The sequence below is a fragment of the Lithobates pipiens genome, unplaced genomic scaffold (assembly GCF_037356315.1).
Source record: "Lithobates pipiens isolate NorthernLeopardFrog02 unplaced genomic scaffold, aLitPip1_a1.2 Scaffold_13, whole genome shotgun sequence".
Lineage (NCBI taxonomy): Eukaryota > Metazoa > Chordata > Amphibia > Anura > Ranidae > Lithobates > Lithobates pipiens.
Window position 1 is genome coordinate 193,741,095 of NW_027507718.1, and position 23,943 is coordinate 193,765,037.

Sequence of the window (23,943 nt, forward strand, 5' to 3'; positions counted from 1 at the left end):
CATCCATCCATCCCTGTGTGTGTGTGTCTCCATCCATCCATCCATCCCTGTGTGTGTGTGTGTCTCCATCCATCCATCCATCCATCCCTGTGTGTGTGTGTCTCCATCCATCCATCCATCCATCCCTGTGTGTGTGTGTGTCTCCATCCATCCATCCATCCGTGTGTGTGTGTCTCCATCCGTGTGTGTGTGTGTGTGTGTGTGTGTGTGTGTGTGTGTCCAGCCTACCTGTGTCCCGAGCCTTTGTCCCGAGCCTCCGTCCCGTGTCGTGCTTTGCCTTCGTCCCGTCCCGTCCCGTCCCGTGCCGTGCCTCCGTCCCGTGCCCTCTTCGTCGGCGGCCATTGTAAAATTCAAAAGCCGCGCCTCCTCCTTCGCCTGTGATAGGCGGAACACTGAATTTCCCAGCAGCCTGTGTTCCGCCTATCACGGACGTCGTATCATCCTCGTCCGTAGTACGAGGATGAGCGGATGCCCGTGATAGGCGGAACACAGGCTGCTGGGAAATTCAGTGTTCCGCCTATCACAGGCGAAGGCGGAGCCGGAGGCGCGGCTTTTGAATCATAGAATGGCCGCTGTCTGTCTGCTCGACACGCTGATCGAGCGGGCAGACAGCGATGACTCGAGTATAAGCCAAGGGGGGCACTTTCAGCCTCAAAAAAGAGGCTGAAAATCTCGGCTTATACTCGAGTATATACGGTACGTTTTCTCCTTTACTGGCGGGCACTGATAAGGCGGCACTGATGAGGTGGCACCAATAAAGTGGCACTGATGAGGTGGCATTGATGGGCACTGATATGTGACACTGATAGGCAGCACTGATGGGCAACACGGATGGATACTAATAAGTGGCACAAATTGGTACTGATAGCCGGCACGGATTGGCATGGATAAGCGGCATGAATGGGAATGGATAGGCGGCATGGATGGGCACTGATAGTTGGCATGGATGGGCACTGATGGGCAGCATTGTATTGTTTTGTACTGATGGATGCCAATCAGTGCCAAACAATAATGCATGCCAATCAGTGATGCCCATTGTGGGCACTGATTGGCATCCATTGTGGGCACTGACTGGCATCCCTGGAGGTCTAGGGTGGCATACCTGGTGCTGGGCATCCCTGGTGGTCTGGTGGCGTCTCTGGTGGTCCAGTGTGGGCATCCTCAGGGGGCTGCGCTGATAATCGATCAGCACAGACCCCCCCTGTCAGAGGAGCAGCCGATCGGCTCTCCTCTACTCGCGTCTGACAGACTTGAGTGAGGAAAAGCCGATCAACAGCTCTTCCTATTTACACTGTGATCAGCTGTGATTGGACACGGCTGATCACGTGGTAAAGAGTCTCCATCGGAGACTCTTTACTGAGATCGTAGTTGCGGGGCTCAAAATCCTGAGGACGTCATATGACGCCCAGTCAGGATTTTGAAACCACTTTGCAGCTGTCATTTGCCTATAGGGCGGGCGGCAAGTGGTTAATTGAACTAGCCAATGTTAGAAGCTCATTTGGTTTCTATGCAGAAGGGAGCCTGATTTTTCACTTTCCCGCTTTAGTAAATAAACCCCGTTGTGTACTTAAAAGTGGGGTATGCCTGTATTTGGTATCCCTAAAATTAAAATATGAGTGCTAAATGGACTGAATCTTTAAACTGCATAAATATTACATATTTGTGTAGAAATGAATAGTTATTTTTTTTTAAATAAAGAATTTACATTACACAATGTGCTTTTACCACTTCTGGACCAGCCGCCCCAGTTTTACTGTGGCAGGTTGGCTCCCCTGGACAAAACAACTTTACCTTGTGTCACTTTGCCTTTTGGCCACTAGAGGGCATGCACGTCACAGATCGAGAACCGGGATCTGTGTGTGTAAACACACAAATCCCGGTACCCTCAAGGGAGAGGAGATAGATTGTGTGTTCAATACTGATTATGAACACCGTGCATTTTTATAGCACTGATCGCTGTATAATTGTCAATGGTCCCAAAAATGTGTCAAGTGTCCGATGTGTCCGCCACAGTATCGCAGTCCTGATAAAAATGTATTATCAACGGCATTACTAGTAAAAAAATTATAATACTAAAAATGCCATAAATCTATCCCCTATTTTGTAGGCCCTATAACTTTAGTGCAAACCAATCAATATACGCTTATTGCGATTTTTTTTTTTTTTTTTTGGACCAAAAATTTGTAGAAGAATGCATATCGGCCTAAACTGAGGAAATTTTTTTTTTTTTTTTTTAAATTGGGATATTTATTATAGCAAAAAAGTAAAAGATATTGGGGGTTATTTACTAAAGGCAAATCCCCTTTTCACCGCAAGTGCACTTGGAAGTAAAGTCGCTGTAGATCCGAGGGGGACATGCAAGGAAAATAAAAAACAGCATTTTAGCTTGCACATGATTGGATGATAAAATCAGCAGAGCTTCCCCTCAGATCTGCAGCGACTGCACTGCCAGTGGATTTGCCTTTAGTAAATAAACCCCATTGTGTTTTGTTTTTTTTTCAAAATTGTCGCTCTTCTTTTGTTTATAGCACAAAAAATAAAAACCGCAGAGGTCATCAAATACCACCAAAAAAAAGCTTTATTTGTGGGGAAAAAAAGGACATAAATTTTGTTTGGGTACAGTGTCGAACGACCACGTAGTTGTCAGTTAAAATGACGCAGTGCCGAATTGCAAAAAATGGCCTGGTCATTGAGCAGCCAAATATTCCGGGGTTGAAGTGGTTAAGCAAATGTTTATGGACTCACCCATAATCCCAGCAGAGATTCCTGCTCTGAGAAGATGTCACATCCTGACCTGAACTCAAAACACCCAATCAAGTCTCAGGGAATCATTTCCTCTTAACGTTACTGTGTTTATGGGTAATGTATCCTCATTGGGAAGAAGATCGTATAGGGCAGGTTTTGACTTACAATCATGCAAAGAAGGGAAGCAGAGATTATGTGGGAATAGTTACTGTCTAAAATGGACTAAAAGTCTCAGGTTTTGTATCTTGTACAGTGATCCATCATCTTCTTTTCATCCATGTTAGTCTGGTACTCCCAACGGCACATGTTATATAGGGTGTTTTATGTGACGTCTCCTCTTGCGTGCTTCCTAGCACTCTGATATCCTGTGCACCTAGATGAATGGGTTTCTCCCTGTAACATGATTTAATAAAAAAAAAATACATAATGCAAAAACAAGGTGCAATGGGTATCATTACTTAGTTAACAAAGTTAATCCCAAATATTTTTTCAGAGGTACATCTCAGACAAGATATTTTGTCATCCAGGCCATTTTCAAGGACAACTATACATTTGTTTACCTAGATTGCCTATACCAGTGATGGCGAACCTTGGCACTCCAGGTGTTTTGGAACTACATTTCCCATGATGCTTATGCACTCTGAAGTGTAGTTGAGCATTATGGGAAACGTAGTTCCAAAACATCTGGGCTGCCAAGGTTCGCCATCGCTGGCCTATAGCAACGTTTCTCAACTCCAGTCCTCAAGTACCCCCAAAAGGTCATGTTTTCAGGTCTTCCATTATTTAGCACAGGTGATTTGATCAATTTCACTGCCTTAGTACAGGCATACACAATGGGGTTTATTTACTAAAGCTGTAAAGTGAAAAATCAGGCTCACTTCTGCATAGAAACCAATGAGCTTCTAACCTCGGCTTGTTCAAATAAGCTTTGGCAATAAAATCTGGAAACTCATTGGCTTCTATGCAGAAGTGAGCCTGATTTTGCACTTTCCAGCTTTAGTAAATAAACCACATTGTGTACTTAAAAGTGGGGTATGCCTGTAATTACCACAGCCGATTTATCCAAAGGAAAATTCTGAAAATATGACCTGTTGGGATACTTGAGGACTGGGAGTTAAGAAACATTGGACTATAGAATAGGCAAATTGTTCCATGTTTCAAAGTAACTTTCCGCAAGGCACAATTTATGACAGCAAAAGTATTAGTTGCTGAAATTTTGTCTTCAGTTAAAAAAATTGGCATGGGCAGAGGTGAGAGTTGGAGAGGCAGCTCAGGTGATAGTTAAAGAGGAATTAAATCCACCTATATTTTCTTCCCCTCTAGCAATGCAACTATGCAAGCTCTCTTACTGGCATCTTCACCTGGTCTTCCACCTGATTCGTCATCTTGTATAGCAGGACAGGGGAGATCTAGCACTTGCTCACAGATGTTAATTTTCTCAAATCGCCTTTCAGGACAACCCCGGAGAGAGTGTAGCTCCACCTTGTCATTAGGAAACACATGCCCACTTTAAAAACACCTCCTCTTCCTCCATGGCTTTAGTTATTGTGTTTCCTCCATGGAGGAAGCATGTGCCTGAACCAGGGGAGAGCTACACTCTCTGTAGGGGAGTAAGGCTTACCTCCCGTACCGGTTGTTTGTTTCTTTTGACCCCCAGCAGCATCTCCAGTGGGAGAGGACTCCTGGAGCTCCTGGTCTCGCCATCTCACGGGAGTAAGGACCCTCGGAGTGCCGGCGTCGGGTGCCCGGTGTCCGCTGGATTAGCGCAGGGAGGGCTCTGTCGCTGGCGGAGGTCGCTGCAGGTCAGCGGCGTGGCTCCATTTTCGGCATCGGGTCCCAGGCGGCGACATCGTCGTTTACGGTGACGCGCAGGCGCTCTGAGGGGGCGTGGCGCCGTGGTTCAAGTGCCTGGAACGCAGGGATCATGGGGCAGGTCAGGTAACCGTGTGCTTCCGTTTCCGGCCGGCCCTGATGACGCAGCGGCTGGGAAAATTTAAAAAAATGACGGAGCTGTTTGTGTATAGCTGCCTTACTCAGCGATGGAGGAATGTAAGCCAGCTATGGCGGAGACAGGCGCCCCTAGCACCGGTCCAGCCCAGGCATGTAAGGTGCAGTGGCACCCTCTGCTTCACTGTTGGGCTATGTCTTTGTCTGTTCCCCCCTCTTGGGGGCCTGTCGCTGCAGGTCAGAGGTGACTTCATTCTGACCCTTTGCAGCCTAGTTCTGGGGTCTCACTAGTGGTCTGTTTGGTGGTGGGTCTCTGCACTAGCTTGGTGATAAGCGACTGGTTGTTGAGAGCTTTTAGTGAGTTAAGCCTGCATGTCGTTTCAGGAAAAATCACTAGGAAAAGCTAGACCAGGTCAGAGAAAATGTCCTTCTTGCAAGACCCCCCTCAGAGATTCGTGGCAGAAGGCAATGTGCATAAATTGTATCAGAGAATTGGTGGAAAAGGAAACATCCCAGCAATATAAGGATTTGTTTTCTTCGGTTAAAGAGCTGACAAACTCCTTGAGTTCAGTCAGGTCCATCCTGATACAAAACCCTCCTGCACAGACCGAGCCTCGGAACTTGCCGCCCAGCCCCAGGGCGTCGTCGTCCAGACAGGTGGAGACTGAGGATTCTGGAGACGAAGGGGGTAGTACTCTCATCTCCTTCAGGGATTCTGAGGAGGAGGAAGAGGAAGAAGATAGCAGGGGCTCTAAGTACAAGCTATCACTAGAGGAAGTAGATGACATTCTTAAAGCAATCTACACTACTCTAGAAATTCAAGAAGAAAAAGTACAGCTGTCAATTCATGACAAAATGTACCAGGGGTTGGACGAAACAAAACAGAGTTTTTCCAGTCCACAGGGTCCTCTCAGATTCGGTGAGAAAGGAGTGGAAGGACCCAGAAAAAGCCCTTTTCTTCTCTAAAGCTCTCAAGAGAAGGTTTCCCTTCAAAGATAAAGACTCAGAGGTTTGGAACAAAAAAACCCAGAGTCGATGCAGCTTTCTCGCAGGTATCCAGACGAACGGATCTAGCCTTTGAGGATATGGGGAGCCTTAAAGACCCAATGGACAAAAAAGCTAACTCTATCCTTAAAAAGGCTTGGGATGCTGCGTCAGTCAGTCTAAAGCCAGCTATGGCAGCTACGGTAGTGGCCAGGAACCTGGAATGTTGGGTAGAGAAGCTGAAGAGCCATATTGAAGCGGGGACACCCCGCAAGGATCTCTTAGAGTCCTTTCCACTGATCCTGAATGCAGTCAAATATATGGCGGATGCATCAGCAGAATCAGTTAAACTGGCCGCCAGGTCTTCGGCTCTTGTAAATTCAGCCAGGAGAGCAGTTTGGCTGAAAACATGGTCTGGGGGGCGCGGCTTTTAAGGTCAAACTGTGTGGTCTGCCCTTCTCGGGTGACTTGCTCTTTGGACCCGATTTAGAGTCGGTGCTGGATAGGACAGCCGATAAAAAGAAGGCTTTTCCAGCTAAGAAAAAGCAGGTTGCCAAAAAGAATTTGTGCTTTTCAGCAGTCCCATAAAAAAAGACCAGGATCGCAAGAGCAGATGGGGTTCGCAGAAGGGCAAAGGCAGGGGTGGAGTCCTCTTTAGATCTCCCCCAGAGCAGTCCCCCAAGAGCAAGTGACAATCTCTCCCCAGCGGGGGGGGAGACTGTCAGCTTTTCGCGAACAATGTTCAACACATGTTCGTGAAGAGCATTGTCGATCAGGGGTACAGGTTGGAATTTTCAGAACCACCCCCGAGCAGGTTTTATGTGACAACATTGCCAAGTGATCAGGAGAAGGCCTCTGCAATGAAGCTTTTATTACAGGAGCTGATACAGCAAGAGGTTCTGATTCAAGTCCCAGTAAACCAGCAGGGCAGGGGTTTTTACTCACATTTTTCTGGTGACAAAAACCCTCAGGGAAGTACCGTTTAATCCTGAATCTGAAAGTTCTGAACAGGTTCATTCGGTACAAACATTTCAGGATGGATACAATTTTTTCCATCACAAAGTTGTTGACCCCAGAATGCTTCATGGCATCCCTGGATCTAAGGGATGCCTACCTTCATATACCCATTCATCAGGCATCGCAGCAGTTCCTGCGCCTGGCATTGAAGGTGGGGAGTTCGGTATGGCACCTCCAATTCAGGGCTCTGCCATTCGGACTCTCGTCCTCTCCCAGGGTCTTTACAAAGATTATGGCAGAGGCTTTGGAGCCCCTGAAGTTGAAGGGGATTCCAGTCGTCCCTTATCTGGACGACCTTTTGTTTTTTGCGGACTCCAGGGAGCAGGTCCTAGTCAATCTCCAGAGGGCCCAGTCTCACCTCGAGGGCCTGGGGTGGCTTCTAAATCTAGAGAAGTCGAACCTGACCCCCTCACAGAAAATTAAATTTCTGGGGTATACGTTAAACTCGATTCTCCAGAAAGTTTTCCTGCCGCTGGAAAAACAGGAAAGTTGCAGTTAGCTGTACAGCGGATACAGAGCAACCAGGCAGTCTCAGTCAGGACAGCTATGGCAGTTCTGGGCCTGCTTACGGCAGCAATCCCGGCTGTTCAGTGGGCCAGGTTTCATTCCAGACCCCTTCAGAGGGAGGTTCTGTCAAGCTGGTCCTATCAGGATCCTTTGGAAAAGCAGTTAAAAATTTCGTCAAGGACGAAAAGGGCTCTTTGGTGGAGAGACCAGGCAAACCTCTCAAGGGGCCTGGTGTGGACCTTTTCCTGTGGACAAGCGTCTTACCACAGACGCAAGTGCCTGGGGCTGGGGGGCCCACCTGGATGGTCAGACATCTCAGGGGGTCTGGTCCAAGCAGGAAGCTCAAAGATCATCCAACTGGAGGGAGTTGAAGGCGATCTTTCTGGGTTTGGTGGCCTTTCAGCAGAATTTGAGAGGTCACCATGTCCAGGTGTTGTCAGACAACACAACAGCGGTTACCTACATTATGAAGCAAGGGGGAACCAGGAGCAGGAGCTTGATGGAGTTGGCCAATCTGTTGTTAGCCTGGGCAGAGCAGAACACAGCCTCACTATTGGCAGTGCATCTGAAGGGCTCTCAGAATTTGTTTGCGGACCTCCTAAGCAGGCGCAAATTGCTAGAGGCAGAATGGAGCCTGAATCAGGAGGTGTTCCTGATGATCTCCGAGGCTTGGGGGGTTCCACAGGTAGACCTTTTTGCCAGCCAGCAGAACTCAAAGGTGAACAGATTCTTTTCTCTTCACCGAGGAGATGCAGCAATAGGGTTGGATGCATTTGCTCACCCCTGGCACTACCAGCTGTGCTACGCCTTTCCCCCCTTTCCTCTAATTCCACTAGTGCTGAGGAAATTCAGGGAAGAAGGGACGGACTTAATACTAGTCACTCCTTTTTGGCCAAAAAGGCCTTGGTTCGCAGGTCTTCGAAACCTAGCCTCGAAGCCCCCATGGAGGTTACCACTCAGAAAAGATTTGTTATCCCAGGGGACAGTAAATCATCCAGAGGTGGAACTTCTACAGCTAACCGCCTGGTTTCTGAGGAGGACCTCTTAAAAGCCAAAGGTCTCTCAGATAAAGTAGTAAAGACCCTGCTGTCTAGCAGGAAGGCAGTTACACAGGCAATTTACATGAAAGTCTGGAAACTCCTGGTGTAGTTCTAGAGAGCTCAAGGTCAAGAGCACGGTGTCCGTCTTGGAGTTTCTCCATGAAGGAATGGAGAAGGGTCTCGCAGCCAGTACCCTGAAGACTCAGGTGGCTGCCTTATCAGTTTTCTTTGAAAAGACTTTATCTAAAGAAACTTTAATTTCTAGATTTTTTTAGGGCTCTTGCTCAAAGTAGACCAGTAGTCCTTAAAGACTTTCCCAGTTGGGATTTGTCTACAGTTTTACAGGGTCTCTCGGGAGCACCGTTTGAACCCTTACAAGAAGCTTCTTTACAGAAGGTGGTTTTAAAAACAATCTTTTTGGTGGCCATCACCTCGGCCAGGAGAGTCAGCGAGTTCCAAGCTCTAGCTATTAGGCCGCGTACACACGGGCGGACTGTTCGCCCAACTTTGTCCGCTGAACAGTGTTTCAGCGGACAGTCCGCTCGTGTGTGGGCTTCAGCGGACAGTCTGACGAACAAAGTTTTTCGGAATTTCGGACAGTCCGCTCGTGTGTAGGCTTGTTCGACAAACTAAGTCTCGCGCATGCTCAGAAAGAATTTACACGGCGAAGGTTGCATTGCAGTGTATTGGACGTCGAATTTCTCGTCCCGTCGTACGTGCCATTCACGTCATCGCGCAAGTTTTCAGCGGACTGTTCGTTCGTCGTGTGTGGTCAAGTCCGTTCATGCTAATTTTGAACGGACTGTTTGTCAAACTGTTTGACGAACCTAGTTGGGCGGACAGTCCGCCCGTGTGTACGCGGCCTTACAGAACCCTTCCTTAGAGTTTATCAGGACAGGGTGGTACTGAGGACGGATCCAGCATTCCTACGGAAACTATCCTCAGCTTTTCATCGATCACAGGAAATAGTGCTACCTACATTCTCTGCAACCCCAGCGAATGCAGGAGAGGACGTTTTTCACACATTGGATGTGAGAAGGTGTCTATTGCAGTTTCTGAAAATGACTAAAGATTTTAGAAGATCAAACGCCCTTTTTGTAATATTTTCTGGATCACGCAAGGGGGAGAAAGCTTCTAATGCCGCGTACACACGAGCGGAGTTTTCAACATCCAAAGTCCGAAGGACCGAGTCCGTCAGACTATCCGATCGTGTGTGGGCTGCAACGGACTTTTGATTCACCAAAGTCTGACGGACTTTAGAATATGGAACATGCTTCAAATTTTCCCCGAAGGAACTCCGCCGGACCCGGTCCCCTTCGAAAACTCCGCTCGTGTGTATGCTACTCCGACGGACTAAAACCGACGCTAGGGCAGCTATTGGCTACTGGCTATGAACTTCCTTATTCGAGTCGGGTCGTACGTCATCACGTTCGAATCCGTCGGAGTTTAGTGTGATTGTGTGTGGCCAAGTCCGTTCGGCCGAAAAGTCTGTCAGAACTCCGTCGGAATTCCAGCAGAACTCCGACGGAACTCCTTTGGAAGTCTGTCGGACTTAAGTCCGCTCGTGTGTACGGGGCATAAGAGTACGCTGGGTAGGTGGCTTAAGCTGGCTATAACAGAAGCCTATAAAGCAAAAGGAGAAATACCTCCCTCAGGTATTGCTGCTCACTCTACTAGATCCACTGCAGTTTCCTGGGCTGAAAGGGCCGGTGCAACGCCTGAACAAATCTGCAAGGCTGCCACTTGGTCCAGTTATTCGACATTTCTCCGACACTACCGGTTAGATCTACTGTCTGTGGCAGATCAGGCCTTCGGCAGGAAGGTACTGCAGGCAGTAGTCCCGCCCTAGGGTAAGTTTCTCGGTTATCCTCTCCGGGGTTGTCCTGAAAGGCGATTTGAGAAAGACTAAGTTAGACTTACCGGTGACTGTATTTCTAAGAGCCTTTCAGGACAACCGTTACTTCCCTCCCTAGGTTATGCTTAGTAAATGTATTAGGTTCTACCATGGTGTTGTGCTTTCTGTGCTTTGTTTTCCAGTGTCGGAAGGCCACAATAACTGAAGCCATGGAGGAAGAGGCGGTGTTTTTAAAGTGGGCATGTGTTTCCTAATGACAAGCTGGAGCTACACTCTCTCCGGGGTTGTCCTGAAAGGCTCTTAGAAATACCGTCACCGGTAAGTCTAACTTAGTCTTTTTCCGGCACAGAGCCATGCTGAGAATGCACACAAAGCTGCGTATGCACAGCTCAGTGTAAAGTATATTCTAAAGAAATTTGCTAACTTGAAAGTAATAAGCTTCTATTGCAGAAAAAACATAGTTGTTGATTTACTAAAGGCAAATAGACTGTGCAGTTTCCAAGTGCAGTTGCAGTCATATTTCCCAGAACTTGTAAAGAACCTCATTCACTAAGCTCTGGGGAAAATGAGTGCAAATACACTTTCAAAGTGCACACTGTATTTGCCTTTAGTCATTCAACCCCATAATATGTTTCTTCTGCAGCACTTTTTTCTAAGGTAACTTTCCTAAAATGAAAAGAATTGGCTTTAGAAGAGGGATAGGATTAAGTGTTATGAATTTGTAAAGAATAAGGCCTCATATAAAGTGTTATGCCTTGTACACATGGTCGGACATTCCGACCACAAAATCTGTTGGATTTTTTCCGAAACTTTTGTTGCATACACACGGTCGGACAAAGTTGTCGGAAAATCCAATCGTTCGGAACGAGGTGACGTACATTGCGTACGATTGGACTACGTTGTGGCTAGTAGCCAATAGCTTTGGTCTCGTAATTTGAGCATGCGTGGTACTTTGTCCATCAGAATTCTCTACCAACGATCGGAAAAAGTCAGATCGGATTTTCCGACAGGGCCCACACACGATCGGATTTTCCTATAATATAATCCGATCGGACCTTTTACGTCAGAATTTCCGACCGTGTGTACAGGGGCTTATATTCATACCCAAATAATAAAGCATGTTTAATGTAAGCATATAAGCAGCATATGCTGAAAACTCACTCTTTTTCTCTCAGTGAACAGAGCACGCGGGCAATTAGTGTGTGATGCCCACTGTCTGTCCTCTCCTTTACCAACCTCACCAGTTCAGACATTGGAAGTTGCAGTTTCTCTACGCCTTGCCAAGATGCATTAATCTAAAGGGTTGAAAAAAGAAAACGTCACTTAAGATGGTCACACACAGTCGGATTTTGTCTCATATTTGTTCTGTCTGATCAACAACTGAGTAGTACATCTACCCTGATATTTTGATGTGACAGATCAAATCTTATTGAAAGTTTACCATTTTACACCCCAGGTCCCTCTGCGTTTACATCAGCGGTCTTGGCATCTGAAAGCCGTGGTCTTCTCTCCCTTTCTTCCTTAGGGATGCCGGTACTGTTCAAAGGGATTCTGATTGGTCAGCACTGGCATGTAACTGCTTTCACAAATCGGAAAGGCTGTGGTTCAACCGGAGACCCTAAGCATAAAAGAGTAGGAAGACCGCAACATTCAAATCCCTGGACTGCTTCACCAGCTGCATGGGCAGTGAAACCAATCATCCACTATGAGGAGAGTATAGTGTGTTAGTTCACCTTTAAATTTTTTGTAAAAAGGTAAACTTGCACTTTAATCTCGAGTCCATTATTTTAATTTTTTTCGATAGAAAAGGGAATGGAAAAAAAACTGTCAGCTCTTTTTTTGTTGTCTGTAACCCTAATTCAGAAGATTTTCCCTTACTTTATCATGATATTGTTACCGGGACAAGAAGTGGGAGAGAATCTCTGTAACAGGGATAACAGGGGCAATAGAAACAATTGTAATTAGAGGGCCAAGGGAAAGCTCAAACTTCTGTCAGGTGTCTGGAGGTCACTCATGCTAGCACAGGGGCAACACCTTGCTTGAAGGTGTACTCATCAAAGAATCAAGTTTTACGGCAGTCCCCCAACTCAGAGATGAGCTGCTTGTGTGTAGTGTTGTATGCAGAGTCCCTCCAGAAGATGTTGTCCCTTGTTCAGGTTTATGTGTTGTATTAGGAGGGGTATGCGGAGCCTATGCCCACTCCACCAGTCAGTGAACTTCTGTTACCTCACTCCCAGTAACAGAATAGTGTTCCGCCTAGCACATAGCGTGGATCTCATACGTGCTCTCACTTAACTCTTGCCTTAGGTACTTAGTGACCAGGCCATAGATCTCCAGAACGCTGTTCTGCCAATGAGGTCTGACGGGGACAGACAGCTAGGGAGGGAGTCAGTACACCGGGCCCCCTTGCTACCGTCACCTAACCAGTTACCACACCAATGGCTGTTTGCTTTGTCCTACTGTGGTTACCCACAGCAGCTTCTCCTCTTAGACTCACAGGCTAACCTTGCATTTCATTGATATCCACAGACACCAATGTGCTATTTCAGACTCTGTTTCCTTAGAGAGACGTCCGGACCCCACATGCACCCCTCTAGTAACGTCAGACCAGGCTTTGAGCAGTTGAAACAACTTTTGGCAGGACATGTATAACATGCAGTAACCTTTTTCTCCTAACTGAACCTAACTGTGGCTGCCCCAGGTTACCAGTACAAGAGGAGTCTCTTAGCCCTTGTACACACGGTCAGACATTCCGGCGGAAAATTTCTGATCGGACTGTGTTGTCAGATAATCCGACCATGTGTGGGCTTCATCTGACTTTTTCCGTCGGAATGTCCGACCAACAAAGTTTGAGAGCTGGATATAAAAATTTTCAGACAACATGTTTGTAGAGAATTCCGATCGGACAAAGTGCCACGCATGCTCAGATCAAATTCCTAGACCAAAGCTATTGGCTACTAGCCTGAACGTAGTCCTGTCGTAACTAAATTACATCATCACGTTCCGAACGTTCGGATTTTCCGACAACTTTGTCCGACCATGTGTATACAACACCAGTTTCAGACAAAATCCGACAGATTTTGTTGTCGGAATGTCTGACCGTGTGTACAAGGGCTTAGAGGTAAGTCCAAGCTTGGTGCTGCTTTAACAGAGATGTCCATGTTCCAAGTTTATTCTGGTGAAATAGGGATCCATAGTGGACCGTAGGTCCCAGCAACTCTTTAGCGTAGGTTCCCATGTGTTTCCCCAAGTGTTCCCCAGAGCCCCTTCCCTGGATCGGGGCCTTTTCCCTTTTATATAGCACAGGAGGCAGGTTGGACCCCAGTGAAAGCCTGCAAACAAACTGGGAGAAAGGGGTTAATGTTTTTGCCCCCTTTCTTCTGACCTGGGCAGCCAATTGCTAAATACACATACAGTAGGCAATCTGTTTACATGTGTACCCTGTTATCTATAGTGTCATCAGTGTATTAAAACTTAAAATTTAAAAAAGGTGCTATGCTGTACACTTAGTGCCCGTTCACACTACCGCGACTTTGACGCGACTTAGCGCGACTTCGACGCGACTTACAACACGACAACAAGTCGCCTCAAGCACAGGCGACTTTGCCTGTGGCCAATCAGCGCTACTCAGCTCTTGTGACATCATTGTTGTTCCTGTTCGCTTCCTGCTTCCCTGTTGTGTGTCTGTGTCCTGTCACCACAATGTTGTCATTGCCTTATTTGATGACAGCTGTAGTAACTGCTGGTGTGGCAGTATTAATGGAAGAGGAGGAAGAGAGGAAGCGAAGGATGAGGATGAGAAGAAGACGCCGCTACTGGATCCATCCAATTATTGCAAGTAGAGACAGTAGAGGCCAATTTTGGGCCATCTATGAAAATTTGCGTGTTTTTGAGGACAAGTTTCACAACTATACCCGGATGTCAATTGCAAGGCAAGTACATATGCTACTAGACTATTTTGTCCCATTTAATTTTTTTTTGAAAGATATATTTTGTAGCATTTAACGTAGAGAATAAAATGGCGAAGATTGATATTTAGCAGAATTGTTTGTCATCTACCTATGCTAAACATCAACTGGGGTGATCGGCAAGCTTGCATGTATCTCACTGAAGCGGTGCGCTGGCCGGAAGGTGAAAAAATTCCTGCTAGCCGCATCTTTGGAGCGGTGAAGGAGCGGTGTATTCACCACTCCTAAACCGCTCCTACCCATTGAAATCAATGGGACAGGGCCGCACAACCGCCGGCAAAGCGCCTCTGCATCGGCGCTTTGCCGGCGGTTTTAACCCTTTTTCGGGCGCTAGTGGGTGTTAAAACCACCCCGCTAGTGCCCCCAGACCACCGCTAAAACGACGGTAAAATGCTGCTAAAAATAGCAGCCTTTTACCACCGACGGCCGCACCGGCCCAGTGTGAAAGGGGTCCTTAGAGGCATCAGATTTGCATATGTTATTACATCGGTAATAGTGTAGCTACAAATGTCAGATATTTCTTATGTAGAATATTGCAAATTAAATTTTTTATTCATTTTACAGTTTTGATGAATTGCATCGTCTAGTTTACAACCATCTGGAGCGACAGAACACCTCATATAGGAAGAGCATCTCACCTACTGAAAGATTGATTATTACGCTCAGGTAAACTATCTATATTTTTGATGCACATTACTATTATCACATTGTTATTATATTTGCAACAATCTAGCCTGAGCTCATTTGTCTTGGCTTCTCCTACGGGTCATATGAGTGCAATTATTTTGCAATCCTGTGCCCCCTTTTCAGTGCAGAGTGAGCAGAAGTCCACTTTGTGCAGATATCGCGAAGATTAGTTGAGACAGCGCATCATCCTTCATTTGACAGCAGCTGGCTGGACTGATGACAGTGTCAGCCTCTCAGCAAGCTGCTATCCACCCCTCCACATTGAGCGTGGGTGAGCAGAGCAGCTGAGAGACAGCACCTCCCATCTTGGGGAGAGGACAGAACAGAGACATAGACAATGTATGTTGACTCAGTTCTGTGTGAAGAAACAGCAGTGGACAGATGCATCATTGCTGCGATGTTGCATCCACCTAGGTACGTAAGATTCTTCCAAATAAACATATTGTTGAAGAAATATTGCAAAATTTAGCACACCAACATCCTTTTTTTTGAAAAAAACTTTAATTATTAGAACAATATATAACAATATATCTACAAAACAGAATTTATTTTTATTTTTAAATCTTACAGATTATGGTAAACTGGCTCATATGGTGAGGTTATAGAGCTGGTGGAAGGCCTTGGGGATGGTGTTGGTGGAACATTAGCTAAATTAGCACTGTATGCTTGGTTTAGTGTTGTGGAAGTTGCTGATGGCAGTGGGGATGGAGAGGGATAGGGTATAGGTGGATGGGCAGGATTAAGGCCATTTCCATACTCATCGGAGTAGGGACGGAAGCGAGGGGGATAGTAGGGATGGGTTCTGGGTGGTGGAGGGGTTGAGTAGGTATAGTAGGGTCCGGATGGTGGTGGTGGTCCAAACATGGAAGAGGATGGAATTGGATCATTTCTAATGCTTGCTTCCAAGAGATCCATCACTGCCTTCTTTACTTCATTTTTCCTCTCCTGCGGAACTCTTTGTAGCATTCCGGCGACCATGAGTCCAAAACCATGGTCTTCGGAATGTAGTTCGTCCAATTTTTGGTTCATACGATCAACCAGTTCGGCAAATCGCTCTATGTTTTGGGAGTTACTTCCCCTTGCTGGTCTACTTCGTTGTTGACGGAGTCGGATAGGCTCAGCCGGCTGCTGACTATTGGAAGCCTCTCCCTGGTTGCGGTCTGGTTCTTCATCTTGCTGTTCTTCCAGCAGCAAAGGATGATCCAAGGACAGCGACAACGAGCCTTCCACTTCTTGTGATGCTGCCTCCTGTGCTGCATCCTGCCCTTCATCATCAGCAACTTCCCAACTGGATTGTGTTCTGCAATAAACATATAAAAGAACAGTTAGGCACCCCCTTCTTAGTAGAATTGTATAGTATCACTTTACAAATATGTAAGATGTTATCTTACTCTCTCAGCTCCAGGAAAGGCCGCAGAAACTCAAGTTCGGCTGCGTGCACATAGGGTACGATACGTTTTCCTCCAGACCCACTCCTGGCCTCATTCAATTTGCGAATGTAGCGAGTAAAACAGTCGCGCAAACCCTTCCACCGGATTTGTAATATTGATACTGCAAAACATAAATAGAAACATAAAATGGTTTATGTCTTTTTGTCTTTCAGATACCTGGCAACCGGTCATTCCCTAGTTAGTCTACATTATGAGTTCATGTTGAGCAGATCAACAATCAGCTACATTATCCAAGACACCTGCCAAGTCATATGGGATGTGCTTAACAGCATGGTTATGAAGCGGCCTACACAAGATAATTGGCGTGATATAGCACAAATATTTTGGCGTCGGTGCAATTTCCCAAATTGCATTGGAGCAATAGATGGGAAGCATGTGCGTGTCGTTAAGCCTGTTGGTAGTGGAAGTATGTTCTACAATTACAAAAAATATTGTTCTTTTGTACTTCTTGCTGTTGCCGATGCAAACTACTGCTTCACCTATATCGATATAGGATCCTACGGAAGTAGCTGCGATTCGCGTATTTTTGCAAATTCCTCCTTTGGTGAAAGGCTACGATCTAATCAGCTAGATATTCCTGAGAACTATCCTCTTCCTGGCACAACTGAACCCCCAATACCCTATGTGTTTGTCGCAGATGAGGCTTTTGCATTGTCTCAACACCTAATGAGGCCTTACTCCAATAGAAATCTGACAACCCCCAAGAAAGTCTTTAATTACCGGCTGACAAGGGCAAGAAGGGTGGTTGAGTGCACGTTTGGAATTCTTGCCAATAAATGGCGTTTGTTACATACGCCTATTGCATTAAACATTGAAAATGCAATTACTGCTGTCAAAGCAGCTTGCGTGCTGCACAATTTTGTACGGGTACGTGACGGGTACCGTTTTGAGGATTCCCTTATGCATGACTTGGAAAGTGCACATATCACTGCTGCAAGGGGATCCTGTGATGGTGCCACTGTTCGTGAAAAGTTTGCATTATACTTTATTTCACCGGCCGGTGAATTAGAATGGCAATTGGATGCCATTTCCTAACTGCATTGCTCACTGCTTTACATCTAGAATTTGCTAATGTTTCTTTTTCTTTAGAGTTCTATAAAGCCCGATGTTATTACGGTTATAATGTTTTCATGCTATGTAATCTTTATTTCATGTAATAAAAATTATATGTTGGTTAATTTTTTTTCTATAATGTAATAATAAAAGAAAACACTATTATTAACGATATTGATCATTCATTATTAACATTTATTAACACTAGCAGTTAACATCAGTGAAAGAATACACAAAAGTGACTTGGCAGGTGATGTGGCAGGGGACGTGGCAAGTAATGTGGCAAGTGACGTGGCAAGTGATGTGGCAGGTGACGTGGCAAGTGACGTGGCAGGTGACGTGGCAAGTAACGTGGCAGGTGACGTGGCAAGTGACGTGGCAGGTGCCGTGGCAAGTGACGTGGCAGGTGACGTGGCAAGTGACGTGGCAGGTGACGTGGCAAGTGACGTGGCAGGTGACGTGGCAAGTGACGTGGCAGGTGACGTGGCAAGTGACGTGGCAGGTGACGTGGCAAGTAACGTGGCAGGTGACGTGGCAGAACACATGCATAATAAATAACACCATGAATTTAATAAAAAGGTTAAACTTACATTTGTCACTACGATCGGTCGGCAGCTTCCCAATCTTCAATGGTTAGTCTGCATATTTCCAACCAAGCACTATCCCTCTTGGATTGATCCTTGTAGTTGGGATCTTGCTTATTATATATGCAGGGTCGCTGCCTCACATGTCTGATTAGAGACTCATTATCCACTGGCTCCCTGTGCTGCACTTCTCTGCGGCCTCGGGATGACATGATATCTCAATTCTTCAATCACTTCTTTTCTTCACTTCACCTCACACCTACCCACACTTCACTTCACACAGGAAGTGATCTGTGTATGGGAAGGGGGAGGGCTGCCATAATTGTGTTCTTCTTCCTGTTAAGTCGCTTGCTTACAGACGGTGATCCGACTTGTAGGCGACTTGTATTGAAATCTATGGGTACAAGTCGCCTATAAGTCGCCTTGAAGTAGTACAGGAACCTTTTTGGAAGTCGCTCCGACTTGAGTAGCGGTCATTAAGACGGCTCTCATTCACTTTAATGCAATTACTAATGTCAAGCGACTTGGGGCGACTTGCGGTCTGACAAGTCGCGCCCCAAGTCGCGGTAGTGTGAACGGGCACTTAGAGTGATCATAAAGGATTATTTATTTTATTTAAATAAACATTTCTATACTTAGCTGCACAGAGCGGCTCCGAACCTCCTCTCTCTGGGTTCCCTGCCCGCGCACATGGCTCCTCCTCTCTGTCCAGTGCACCCACAAGAAGCCACTTCGTGAAATGCTTGCTCCCGAGCCCTGCTGCTGTCACACAAACAGTCAGACTCACCTGGCACAGCCCCCCACTCCGTTGTCACTGGGGTTGATTGATAGAATTGCTATAAATCTGCCTAATGAAGAGGGAGACACAATCTGCCCAATGAGGGCAAGAGCAACTTCTCTTGTGCAGGTTGCTGGATCAGATCGGGCTTAGGTAAGAATAAGGGGGGCTTGGATCCTGCAGCAGAGAATGTTTTTTACCTTAACGCATAGAATGCGGCTTTAGAGCTACTTTGAAATGATAAACCAATATTATATCCTTATAATACAGCACTCTGTATTATTCATCCTAGAATATAAGCATTTTTTTTTTTCAAAAACGATCACTATGCACTAATCTTTTAAAAAAAATATATAAAAAAAAACAAACACTCTATAGTGCACACTTACATTAAGACATATTGGGGGTTATTTACGAAAGGCAAATCCACTTTGCACTGCAAGTGCACTTGGAAGCGCAGTCGCTCTAAATCTAAGGGGTAGATCTGAAATGAGGGGAAGCTCTGCTGATTTTATCATCCAATCATGTGCAAGCTAAAATGCTGTTTTTTATTTTTCTTGCGTTTTTTCTTGCATGTCCCCCTCGGATCTACAGCGACAGTGCAAAGTATATTTGCCTTTATTAAATAACCCCCATTGATGGCAACTTTAAACATGGATCTCATATCTTAAGGAAAGTGTACCCTAATGTGCAAATGTGCTGTCCATACTTGTAATATTAAAAAGCTCCTGGGGGCCCAAAATTTAGCATTTTCTGTGGCAGTTTACTTCCACTTTCAAACAACTTATTACTGGGCTCTCCAGGTGCTTGTAATGCGAATTTAATGTATTCTCAAAGACCACATCATAACTCTAAATTCAGGTTTCAGTCTGTTTTTAAAGTAGAACTGCTTGCAGACAGGCTCTTTATTGCAGAAGAGACATACAATGTCACTTCTATAATAAAATATTCATATGTGCCTGCTTGCAGTGTTCTCTGACATTTATGAAACACTAAGCTACTTTACATGACTAAAAGTGACCTCTGCCTTTCTGTTACCTTTGGTAACCACTGACTCCATTCATTTTTGAAACCCCAATCTACTGTGCATTACTATAAGTGACATCTGCCTTGCTAAGCCTTATTATAACTGCTGTTCATACTTGTCTATATCGAGTTAAACTCACTTTCATGGTGCTTTGCCCATAATCAAAAATCTAGCCTTAGTTTGTTGCCTCCACCCTGCTTTGCAATTTGCTTAGGGCAGAAAACTTCCACTTTCACCAATGTTTAGGCAAGATGTCTACTGTAAGTTTTGACAGGGGGAAGGGGTTAATGCTTTTACTGCTTTCCTTGAGCTAAGTTTGCAGACTTTTTGAGGGGTCCAGCCTCCCATCCTGTGTGTTTATAAAAGGGAAAGCGGTCCAGATTCCAGCAGGGCGAGAGAGAAAGAGAGCATTTGAGAAGAAGAGGGCTGCTGGGACTTGCATGCAGTGTGCCACAAGGAAAACAGACTTGTCGGGACACCTTTGTTATACACTACTGTCATTCTGGACTTACCATTTATGGACTCTTCTTATGCAGGTATGCTGGGGCAGCCACTGTTAGGGTTAGTTAGTAGAAAGACTCTTGCCTGTTAAAGCGGAAGTGAAAGTTCCACTCATCTGATCCCCCCCCCCTTCCAGTGCCACAGTTGGCACCTTTCAAGGGGGAGGGGGGTGCAGATACCTGGATAATCCAGGTATCTGCACCCACTTCCGGGACAAGCTAGCCGCAGATGCCCCCCCCCCCCTGCTGTGTTCTGGGAAACACACAGTTCCCAGGACACAGCGGGGACCAGTGGAGATGCGCAGCACAATTTGTGCATGCGCAGTAGGGAACCAGGCAGTGAAGCTGCAATGCTTCACTTCCCGATTCCCTGACAGAGGATGGCGGCGGGGGCAGTGGAGAGACGAGCGATTGCTCGTCATCTGCCACCGACATCGCTGGACCCTGGGACAGGTAAGTGTCAATTTATTAAAAGTCAGCAGCTGCAATATTTGTAGCTGCTGGCTTTTAATATTTTTTAATATTTTTTTTAAAGGTGCAGCTCCTCTTTAAGCTTTTATGTTGAGTTTCAACAGTAAAGTTTTATTAACCACTTCGAGCCTGGTATGAACTTGTTCAAAGAGGGGCATGCTGGGTTTTGTCTTATCAAAAGAACCAGGGTCTGTAAAAGCACCAAGGGGTATGAAGTTACATTTCAGCAAGACAAGGAAGAGGAGGTAGTTGCCATGGGTAACTAAAGGTTGGCGCTATATAAATCCTGTATAATAATAATGAAAATAATGTAAAATGAGATGTGCGTGTGCAACCCAGCTTACGTTGCTGACACAGTCCCTGTGTGCCAGGATGACTAACTCTTGTGCATGCACATGTTATGATGCACTGGCCAATGAAGACAGCCAAAGACCGACATCTAAAAGAAGATGCCGATGAGCGACAGGGATCTTTGAAGGAAAGGCAAGTTTACCTCTGCTGTAGAAGCTTAGAAACACCTGCCATGTGTTTTAATTGGGGGTAGTTGCTGCAAAAATGGTGTTGTCCCCTAAAATTAAAGATGAAACAAGTTGTGATTTCTGTGCCTCTGTTGCACTAAGTCAGGGATATTCAAACTATGGCCCTCCAGCTGTTGAGGAACTACACATCCCATGAGTCATTGTAAAACTCTGAGATTCACAGACATGACCAGGCATGATGGGAATTGTAGTTGCTGAACAACTGGAGGGTCGTAGTTTGATGACCCTTGCATTAGGTGAACATACATTTCTCCACAATTCCTATAGCTACAGAGATGAATAAAACCTTGTTTAAAGTGGCTTTAATGCTTGTTCAGAATATGTACATACAGTGCATTGAAAACATATTCATACCTCTTGAAATTTTCCACATTTTGTCATATTACAACCAAAAATGTAAATGTATTTTATTGGAATTTTATGTGATAGACCAACACAAAGTGGCACATAATTGTGAAGTGTAAGGAAAATAATAAATGGTTTTCCAATGTTTTTTCCAAATAAATAGCTGAAGTGTGGAATGCATTTTTATTCAGCCCCCACCCCCCCTTACCCTGATATCCTCTAAATCTATTTGAACCATTTGCTTTCAGAAGTCACCTAATTAGTGTCCACCTGTATGTAATTCGGGAGAAGCTACAGAGATCCACAGCTCAGATGGGAGAATCTGTCCACAGGATCACCATTAGTTGTGCATGCCACAAATCTGGCCTTTATGGAAGAGTGGCAAGAAGAAAGCCATTGTTGAAAGAAAGCCATAATAAGTCCTGTTTGCAGTTTGCGAGAAGCCATGTGGGAGATGCAGCAAACATGTGAAAGAAGGTGCTCTGGTCAGATGAGACCAAAATTGAACCTTTTGGCCTAAATGCAAAATACCATGTGTGGTGAAAAACTAACACTGCACATCACCCTGAACACACCATCCCCACTGTGGAACATGGTGGTGGCAGCATCCTGTTGTGGGGATTCTTTTCTTCAGCAGGGTCAGGGAAGCTGGTCATGGAGTTGATGGGAAGATGGATGGAGCCAAATACAGTACAATATAGAGTCTGCAAAAAACTTGAGACTGGGGTGGAGGTTCACCTTCCAGCAGGACAAGACCCTAAACATACAGCCAGAGCTACAATAGGATGGTTTACATCAAAGCATATTCATGTGTGCAGACCTAAATCCAAATGAGAATCTGTGACAAGACTTGAAAATTTGACAGAGCTTGAGCTACTTTGCAAAGAAGAATGGGCACAATTTTCATTCTCCTAGATATGCAAAGCTGTTAGAGACATACCCAAAAAGACTTGCAGCTGTAATTGCAGTGAAAGGTGGTACATGCCACATTTTTATGATATTTATGTAGCACTGATCCCTGAAGGAGCTGCTGATTTTATTGGGCTTACTGTTACCTTCTTGACTGCTTCTCCATCTAGGGGTTCCCGTGGTAGATGGCCCAAAAAAATGTGGAAACTGACACTGAATCTTCTTTTGGGTGATTTATTTGTTCAGGTACTTTAGACTGCAAAAATGAGAAGTCTCTTATAAGAAAAAATCCAGAGAATAGCAACCGTTTCACAGCTGGATTCCACAACCCCCAGATAGACCTCCTCTCACTAGGCCTAGCAGCTGGTAGGGTGTTAAGCAAAGTGTCTGCCACAGACTTGAGCGTAGGATATTTGAGAAAGTGTCTGCCACAGACTTGAGCGTAGGATATTTGAGAAAGTCTCTGCCACAGACTTGAGCATACTGAGGGACATAGACAAATTTAAAGAGCTATCATACGGTACCAGTATCTTTCAGCCGATCCGGGGTTACTGTATGAGTGTAGATCCATGTAGTGTCCTTCAACTAAGCCTCCAGGCTCCTTCAGAGAAGCCAGCCTTGCACATGGCCTTCTCCTGAAGAGTCCTCCCCTGGGGTTTCTCCAGTTCAACAGGCCCCAAAATCCATTCAGGCCTGTCCCTGCAGTTGCGTTGCCTCAGGCTAGCCAGCCCCAAGACTTGAAAATGCCTGGTTCTGCACCCCAGGCCAGGAGGGCCATGGGGCTGGTCAGGAGAACCAGAACCAAACGGGCAGAAAATATTCTCCGGAACCCCGAAGCACGTGATATCAGTACCTTAAATACCATCTCCCAGAATGCACAGCAGGAGAACACTCCCACTGGGCTGGTTCCGAAAGAACAGTGGCATTCAATACACCCAGCTAGACTGCGTTCTAACACTTGCCGGTAATGACAGCGACACCTGTGGTCAAGGAGAACCCAGCTGGACTGGTACTGAAACCATAAATTTAGTAGAATTAGCCCCAAAACCCAACTGTGGTTTCAGGAAATGTAACTTTGAAAAACATATAGCGCCTGCGCGTCAGGAGCCAGCGCTACATTTATTTGTAAAAAAAATATTGAAAACCGTTTATCATTTTCCTTCCACTTCACAATTATGGGTCACATTGTGTTGGTCTATAACAGTGATGGCGAACCTTGGCACCCCAGATGTTTTGAAACTACATTTCCCATGATGCTCCACTACACTGCAGTGTGCATGAGCCTCATGGGAAATGTAGTTCCAAAACATCTGGGGTGCCAAGGTTCGCCATCACTGGTCTATAACATAAAATCCCAATAAAATACAGTTAGGTTTTTGGTTGTAACATGACAAAATGTGGAAAATTTCAAGGGGTATGAATACATTTTCAAGACACTGTATTTCGATTTGCATAGTCAGCGCACAGGATCACTTTAATTGACTGTAAGTTAGGTTTGTGAGTTGGTACTGTTTATTATATTTGAAGAGAGACTGA

At 45.6% G+C, this 23,943-nt stretch overlaps 1 protein-coding gene across 1 annotated transcript in view; it reads right to left on the bottom strand.

The window, feature by feature from the left end:
* Window positions 1-702: 702 nt before the first annotated feature.
* Window positions 703-23,943, bottom strand: part of LOC143974547 (uncharacterized) — a 168,226-nt gene continuing 144,985 nt past the window's right edge. Inside the window, exons 5-6 of the mRNA XM_077476070.1 lie at window positions 11,257-11,390; window positions 703-3,138 (exon numbers count right to left, since the gene is read on the bottom strand). Coding sequence (XP_077332196.1) covers window positions 3,006-3,138; window positions 11,257-11,390 — 267 coding nt within the window. The 3' untranslated portion in view covers window positions 703-3,005. The remainder of the gene's footprint in view (window positions 3,139-11,256; window positions 11,391-23,943) is intronic.